Source organism: Pezoporus wallicus, unplaced genomic scaffold (genome assembly GCF_028554395.1).
Source record: "Pezoporus wallicus isolate ANWC-B61680 ecotype Strahan unplaced genomic scaffold, APGP_CSIRO_Pwel_v1 contig_13057, whole genome shotgun sequence".
Lineage (NCBI taxonomy): Eukaryota > Metazoa > Chordata > Aves > Psittaciformes > Psittacidae > Pezoporus > Pezoporus wallicus.
In genome coordinates, this window is record NW_026640978.1 from 416075 (window position 1) to 424452 (window position 8378).

The 8378-nt window shown below is 54.7% G+C and overlaps 1 protein-coding gene across 1 annotated transcript; it reads left to right on the forward strand.

Annotated features, from left to right (window-relative positions):
- Nucleotides 1–5261: 5261 nt before the first annotated feature.
- On the forward strand, nucleotides 5262–7952 carry HOXB1 (homeobox B1). The gene is made up of 2 exons (XM_057421446.1): nucleotides 5262–6079; nucleotides 6679–7952. The coding sequence occupies exons 1-2, from the start codon at nucleotides 5470–5472 to the stop codon at nucleotides 7002–7004; spliced, it is 936 nt and encodes a 311-aa protein (XP_057277429.1). The 5' UTR covers nucleotides 5262–5469; the 3' UTR covers nucleotides 7005–7952.
- Nucleotides 7953–8378: the final 426 nt, after the last annotated feature.

The window sequence follows — 8378 nt, forward strand, 5'->3', positions numbered from 1 at the left end:
AAATCGAAGTAGATGGCGGTTAAAATATGCGTCTGAACGTTACTTAACACCTTCCTATAAAGAAGAGGCAGCGCCCAGCGCTGCCTGCAGACAAGCTGCCCCCGGCCCGGGGGTGTCCCCTCGGTGTCGTGTCCCCAGCGCTGGTGCTGTCCTCAGTCATCGTCCCTCTCCAGGCAGTCCCGAGCTGGGCTGGGGGGGGGTGTAAAGCCCAGGCACAGCCCCACAGAAGGCTATTCATTATCTTTAAGTTTATTTAATATCTCCAGCTTCTGGAACGCACTCAGCGGCAGCGTTGGCACCGCCAGACGCTGTCTATCAAAGCGCCATTTGTTCCAGTGCTTTACATATTTCCCTTCTCGCCTTCCCCCCTCCTTGCAATCCTGAATGTGGGTTTGTTGGGGACGGCAGGACCGGAGTCAGGAGCGGGGCGACCGGGGCCTGGGGGCTTGCAGTGATCCCCGCTCCGCACCCCCCGCCAGCCCTCCCTAGGGCAGGCAGCTCCTGAATCAACTTCAACCTACGTGCGCAGGGGTAGATCTCCCCGCAAATGGATCTTGCGGCGGATTTCCACGAGCCCACACGCCCTTTTCCATAGGGAAGGGCGGAGGGGAAGGGCGAGGCGGAGGGGAGGGACCCCGGCCTCTGCGGGTCCTGGGGAGGGACCGGGACGGGGAAGAGTTTTCCAACCCTCTCCCCACCATAAACCCTGACACCTTATCAATACAGATCTCTAACGAGGGCCCTTCTGCAGCTCGTAATGACTTCCCAAAGTTGCTGCAGGTCTAGGAAGCATGCCAGTCACAGCCGCAGATCAATTCTACACCCACGGAAAGTGACTTAATAAATGGAAGCTCGCCAGTTATTATCCTCGCTAACAGCAGGGCCCTTCGGATTTGTCCTAATTAGCACGACTGAAATGTCGGAGGAAAGAAGGGGAATATTCAATAAAATTTAAATTATTGAATGACTGTAAGATTTCGCCATTAGTTCAGCCATTCTTTACCTTCTTCAAAATGTCAAACAAATGGGGAATGCGTATTTGCAACCTTGCCCTTCTGTTCTGTGCAACTGGAGGGCATATATTAAGCATATTAAGCGGATTCAGCCCTTGATCGTTGTCAAAACACTGCAATTGCCTCACGATTATTAACCTCGGAGTATGCAAATGAGGCGCGCTCGCACGGGTTGTAGGGATGCTAAAAGTAATATTTATCTTGCGCTGATCTAGTCTGGGGATGTGTTTGCTAAAGAGCTACTTGAAGCCCTGAGGAGGTTAAACCCATCCGGGAAGGGTGGAAACCGGTGAAGAGGATGGGTGAGGTGGGAAGAGTTAAATTCTCCCGGGAATCTCCCGACCTTCCTCACGAGCTGCCAGTGCCAAGCTCCGGCTTTCCGGGAATATCCCCCCTGGGACCGCTTTCCCAGCTGAGTTCTAACATCCTTTCCTCGTCCTCAGGGAGAGGGGACCTTCTGCTCGCCGGCCTGGCACCTCCCGCATCCATCCCAGTTATGCCGGGTATTATTTTTTTCCTCTTGGAAAAGGAAAATAGGGAGTGGTGGGTTCGGAGAAACTAGCTTAAGAAGCGCTGGACTTGGGGCAGGTGAATCTAGCCCTCATCACGGAGGGATACAGTTCAGACTAACGCTGGTTGGGGTGAGCAACGCTGACCTACTATTAGCATCATTGATGAGGTAGTTAATAAATTCATGCTCTTGTTAAAGGGCAGGTTTAGGTGGAGCTGGCCCAGGCCGAGTCTGCCGGGTGCTGGATCTGAAGGAAACCCGTGACTGTGGAATCCCCTGCGTCGGTCCGACCCTGGCCCTGTACCCCCCGGACTACGCGTCCCTCGAGGACGCTGAGCTGAGCTCTCAAGGAGCCGGGAGAGGGGCTGGCCTGGGGTGAGAAGCCAGGTCCAGAGCTGTCCCATCCATTCCCACCCAGCAGAAAGGCTTAAAGGAATCTCATCAGCGAGACACACTTCTGCCCCGGGGACCACATAGAAACACCCGATACCAGGTCCCCAGAGCCGTCAGAGAAGGAATTTTGTTTGCCCGGGAGAGGCAGAAAGAACTTTTCTATCTTATCTTAATTGTCCCCTATTTATTATATAGCTCGGAGATAGCCCCGTACTTGTAACTCATTAAAAGGCTCTCCTGCTTTTCTTTGGACTCCCAAACTCTGGAGCATTTTTCCATGTACTGTTTGCTTTTCCCTCTTCAGTTTTTAGTCCCAAATATAGCTTAGCAGGCTATGATCTAACCAAGACACATGCCGGGGCTATAAATTTCTCTGACAATTCCAAGGGACAAGTCCTTTTTGGTGCTAACGATGCCCGCAGCCAACCACGCACCCCCAGCGCCAGCAGCGCTTCCTATAAATCAACCCACCAGGAGCCAGAAGTGACACTTCTTAACGCACGACACAAACTTTCTCTGCAGAGGGTTATATTTAACTCCAAAACGAAACGTCTGAAGACTCTGAGCACCCTGGAGCCTTTGGAAATGCCTCATTCCTTCTGTGTCACCTACAACAGAAAACTTCCCTGTCTGTCGCGGGTAAAGATTTCCTTAAGGAGTGTTCCCACACAGCATCACCAAAAGAGGACACCCGTGGTTTAGGGGGTAGGAATAACCGCTGTCTCCCCCCAAGACATGAGTGAAAATCAAGTAATAAATACGATGAAAACAAAGGAAGTATTTGAGGGATATAGGACAGATAATTTGGGAATCGCCACCTTTTCTTTGCCCACCTTCCCTCTCTCAACTGGCCAAAAATGAGGTTTTAAAGAAATAAATGCAGTAGTGAAAGAATTCCGCTCCTCCGGCGCCTGGTTGTTAACGATAATCTGAGTTTCCTTTCTCCTGCGTGTTAGGAGGGTCTGTACCGAAAAGGGGTCCTACACGTCCTGCACAAGGGGAATTAAACCCAGTCACGGTAACAGCGGTGATTTCCTTTCGCATCCAGGGCAAGGGGAAGAGAAGGGGATTTGGAAACGGGCTTCCCACTGCGACTGCACGCACGTTGGTGCTGCGGGTTTCCAAACCACCGGGCAGTCGCCACCAGCCATGCACTTGTGGGGAATAACAGCACTTTGGGGGCCCAGCTTGCGCCGCAGCCCTGCCCGCGTCTGTCAGCCTGGCAGCCTCGTGGGGGGACCCAGCATCTTCCGTCCTGGCGCACCCCGAGACCTGCCCTGTGTGGTACTGCCCGGGCTCCCCAGGCAGGAAAGAGAGACGGGGGAGAGGCAGCGGCCCCTTCGCTTGAGGACACGGCTCCGCACCCCATCCTTCGTGATCCTACAGGTACCTCCGCAGCGGGAGAAAAGAGCCTTTGCCAGGGTGACCACGCACCTCCCCTGCTCGGCTCCATCCCCGTTCCTGCAGCCCGGACCCTGATCCGCTCCCCCGGGTCAGCGGTTCAGCTGCTTTTCATAGCTAAAATCATGATCCCACCTTAACCGAGCGTTCCATCTACCAGAGAAACTCCGTGCTCTCACCTCAGAGCTGCCTCAGCTCTGAACTCGGGTTACCCTTCGCTGAAAGTAGATGTAGAGCAGAACTTTCCCCTCCAGAACTCCACAGCAGCGAGTTCCCTCCCAGGGTACAGCTGTATTTTAAGGACATAAACCATCTCTTTAATGCAGCAGTGGAGTGAGATCACGGTAGAAAATGAACAGACAACACGAAACAATGGATTCAAGGACGGAATAAACATCTATCCTTTTCTTTCCTTTAACTTTACGCCCATTAATCATCTATTAGAAGCATCGCTTAAACGGAATACATTCATTTAAACGCGAGTGCAACGTAATACAAAACCCACTTTTGGAATCAAATTAGAAGTGGATTTCTCTTGCAAGGGAAAAGACATAAGAGTCGCTTTGAATCTTGATAGTCACTTTCGGTTGGTTAACGTTTGTTACACCCCAAAATTTCCCTCTTGTACGCCTCAGCATCAGCAAAGATGCAGAGGAGAGGAAGAGATGAATAAATCCGCACGCAGCTCTGGAAATAGTTTTCTCGTTACTCTTTTTATTGAAGGACGAGGGTTGCAATTGGCCACAGCTCACGAAGGTGGGGGGGAGGCTGAGGGAGGGAGGGTGATGCTATGGCTGCCTGGGTTGTAGTTTCTTAACAAATGTTACCCAACGTGTTGCATCAGCCAAACCTACCAACTCCAGGACGTGTTTGTGCTGCCCGAAGTGAACTTTTGGCCTGGGGGAGAGAAGAAAAAGAGCCCTCCTGGTTCTTCTTCGAGGCTGAGTAACCAGTAAATATCCTGACAAGTAACAAATGGCTGTGGGCGTCATATTGTTGGGTGCTCTTGTCTCCCTTCTGCTAACAAGTAAATAAATGTTGCCTACCTATGTTTCCATTCTTTGAGCAGTTGAGTGGCCGGCCCGAAGTCAGTGTCTTTCCACCTACTCATCAACTGGACCCTGTCAGGGGAAATCTCTGCTCTGGCAGCAGATTTGGGGAAAGGTTAATCAGGTTTGCCCTGGAAAAGCAGATTTTAATGGTCCAGAGTCGGGTATAGCCCTTAAGACACCGTTTGTTTTCAGTATAAAGTGTGTGGGTGCACGGGAGGAGGGATGGAGAGGAAGATAACAGATAGACGCATGGATCATTTTTAGTTCTATTCCTCTAATTGTAAAGCTGGGCATGCTATGTCTCCAACAAAAGACATTCTGTCTTCCTAACTTTATTTCACCCCCTCATTAGAATATTGATTTAATTACATCGCTTTTACCCACACTGGCCCTAGACACAAAGCCGGGCTGGCAAAACTCAAACACATGAAGCGCTATTTTCCTTAGGAGATTTTATTGCACGACTCAGCCCAGAAAAGGCCAAACGTGTCTAAACCACTTCCTAGGGGGAAGTTTGGAAGTGAAGAAGAAAGCATCCTTCCGGGCTGGGAGCAGAGCAGCCGGCCCTCGCCACCTCTTTTCCCTCTGTCCTTTTTATCCTGACACAGACCTAGGGTTGAGGAAAACCTTTTTAAGTTGGGGCCAGGGGACGTTCTGCTGAAATTGGTTTATCCCACAACTTGCGGGCTTTTTTAGCACTTAAAACAGTCGTGGATGATCCTAGCTCTTCCCCCAGCCCCTCTTCCCCTCTACCTCCCCGCACCCCACTTCCCTCCTCTCCTTTAAAGTCTTTGAGGAAAGATTTTGACGTATTCGTGTTGTTATCAGATTGATGGGCAGGGTTTGATTGAAACCCCTTTGTCATGCAAATGTCAGGGCCTTGATGGATGAGCTCAGAGCCGTGACAAACTTCAGGAGCCCCTCGCTCATTGGGCTGGGCCGCCCCCCGGGGCCGCCCCCCCTGCCCCGCCGCGGGCTGCGGGCTCCGAGGGCCAGCGCTGCATGGAAGGAAGTTTTACAGCTTTGACATACTATCTAAAGGTTGTAGGGCAGGCGGAATCCCCCCCAAAACAGGCTGACCCTCCTCCATCAGTGGCAGATGGACAATACTAGGATGAACTCCTTCTTAGAGTATGCAATTTGTAACCGTGGGACGGGCGCCTACCACCACTTGGAGCAAAGCTCCCCATCCTTCCCCCCTTGCTCAGGTAGCCCCGGCAGGGACACTTTCAGCGGGGACGGGCGCTTTGGCACAGGAGGGAGCGCGGCCGCGGCTCCCCATCTACCCCAGCCCAGCCCCGGCTGCCGCCCTCCCTCCTCCGGGCGCTCCGGCCCCGCGGCGGGCGCTGCCCCCGCCGGGTTCCCGGCCCAGCATTGCGGCCCCAGCTACGGGCACCACCAGCTCTTCCCCGGGCAGCAGGACGCCGAGGGTGTCTACTTCCAGGCGGCCGGGTACTGCTCCAACGCGGGACCCAGCCTCAGCTCCCTCGCAGAGAGCTACTGCGGGGTTGTGCCGGCCCCCGGGCCGTACCAGCCGCAACACCTTTACGGGCAGGAGCAGCCCGGTTACTTGCCCGCCGTTTACAGCAACCTCTCTCCTGCTTTAAACGAGGACAAAGACCCTGCGTGTCCCCCTGAGCCGTGCCCCAACGCCGGCGCCACGCAGACCTTCGACTGGATGAGGGTGAAGAGGAACCCACCCAAGACAGGTGAGTTTGGGGAGCACAGAACCGGGAGGGGGGGAGCGGGTTGCAGCTTGGTCGGGAAGGGGTGGCCTTCCTCGGGTGTGGGCCCAGGGAGCTGTGCTTGTTGTCCAGGGGACGGTTTGCTTTGGGGTTTGGTGGTGGGTTTTGGGTTAACACCAGCTTGGCGCTGTGAAAAGCCAGATAGAGATTGCCCAGACATATCTGAAGGGAGGGTCCCCGAGCTAAGTTTCCCGTAGGCCTAATGCTATTTAAGCCCAGCTCGGAATAGGAAACGCACCAGGCTTCCTGCTTCTTTCCACAGCCGTGGCTTCCATTTCCCCTATTGTTCAACTTCCGTCTCCCCAGTCTTCCTTAAACCACATCCTTTCCTCCTCCTCCTCCCCACATCATGATCCTTGCCCTCCCACTTCACCCCACGCACGTTCAGGTGTCACGGCAAAGTGCAGGGAACTGGAGGGAAGGGCTCCAAGGGAAGGGGACAGCTCTGTGAGCCTGGGTCCATCCTTTCGGGTCGGAGGCCGGGGGTGCCGGCCAAGGGACCGGGAGGATGCTCAGGAATCGCCCTGGCTGCTCCTGCCCTGCTCCTCTTTGCTCGTCCACAGCTAAAGCGGCGGAGTACGGACTCCTGGGCCAGCCCAACACCATCCGCACCAACTTCAGCACCAAGCAGCTAACGGAGCTGGAGAAGGAGTTTCACTTCAACAAGTACCTCACCCGGGCGCGGAGGGTGGAGATCGCCGCCACCCTGGAGCTCAACGAAACTCAGGTCAAGATCTGGTTCCAGAACAGGCGGATGAAGCAGAAGAAGAGGGAAAAGGAAGGTCTTGCCCCGGCCACTGCCCCCAGGTCTGCGAAGGAGGCGGGTGAAGCCTCGGACCAGTCCACCTGCACCTCCCCCGAGGCCTCCCCCGGCTCCGTGTCCTCCTGAGGGGCAGCTCTCCCCGCAGCTCCCGCAGGCTTCCACGCTCGGCGGGGCCCGGCCGCACACACGCGTCGGGCCGGCCCCCTTCTCCCACTCGAGTTTCTCTTCCTTAATTTATAGACCCCTGTAAAACCACCGGCCCCCGACGGAGCAGCCGGGTACTCGTACACCCCAGCAAGAGGCGTTTGTCTCAGGGATGTTCCTCCTCTCCCTTTCCCCTTCCCTATAGGAACTGCACTTTCAACTGCACAAACTTTAAAACGAATTTAGTTTTCTCCCGTTTTTAAAAACGAGCACAACGACTTTCGCCTGCAAGAGCCCTGCTTTTGATACGGTTTTCCTACTTGTAAAAAGGTTTTGGGCATTTATTTCTTTCCTTTACATTTCCTGTATGTATATGTCGGAACGGGATCTGAGGAGCCCAGGACGCCGCTGGCCTCTGCACAGACCCCCGCATCTCTCAAACCCCGCAGTTCCCCTGCTGCCGTTTTGCACTATTTCTGCTTTACAGGGTTTTTGTACACGCTTTGCGACTGGCACTGACTTGGGTTGTGCCATCAGGGGAGCGGGACGAGGCGCAGGCTGGCCTCGGGGTGCTCTGGGCACCGGTCGCTGTCGCAGGAGGTGTCGGCGACAAGGCTGGGGGGGCCGCGGGGCTCGGCTCCCCTCACTGGCTGCTATTTATTGTACGTCTCGATAGCCCCAAGCCTTGGAGCGAGGAGCGCGGCTCCATGTGCCCCCATCTCTTTAGGCTTATCGGAGTCCGATAAAAACGTTATTGACCCATGGTTGAATTGTTTCCCTTACCCACGAGAAATTTTAGGGTAGGACGAACTGAAAAACAAGGCGAATTTTGTTAAAGATTGTTTTGAAGGGAAAAAAAAAACCAACCGTCATCGAGAAAAACCAGCGGTTTCTTAATCGGAATCTCCCGTTTCCCTTCCACTCCCTTCCCCGCGCTCTGTATCTCGAAATGGAACTACCTCAGCCGAATAAAGTTTACTTTTCCCACATGCCAGTCCCCTCCACTTGGTGCGAAATGGAAACCTCTCCTATCCAGGGACCTGCAAGACACGGGGCGGGGGGTGTCCGGGCTCGGCGGGAGGAGGAGGAGGAGGAAGGGAAAGGTCTCCTGCTGCTGGCAAAGCTCCCGAACAAACCGATTACTCTTCCAGCAGGCCCTCCTTACCCCGCTCCCCCCGCCAGGGACGGTCAGGATCGGGCCCGAGTGGCCCCGAAGGGACCGGAGGAAAACCGCGGCTCTTTCCCACCCGAGGGCAGGGTGCGGAGGGACGGGGCCCTTGGGCGGGCAGAGCCGAGCGGGGCCGGCGCCCGGGTTTAGCTCTGACCTTTTTACCTCGAAACGCCTCTGGGATTTCC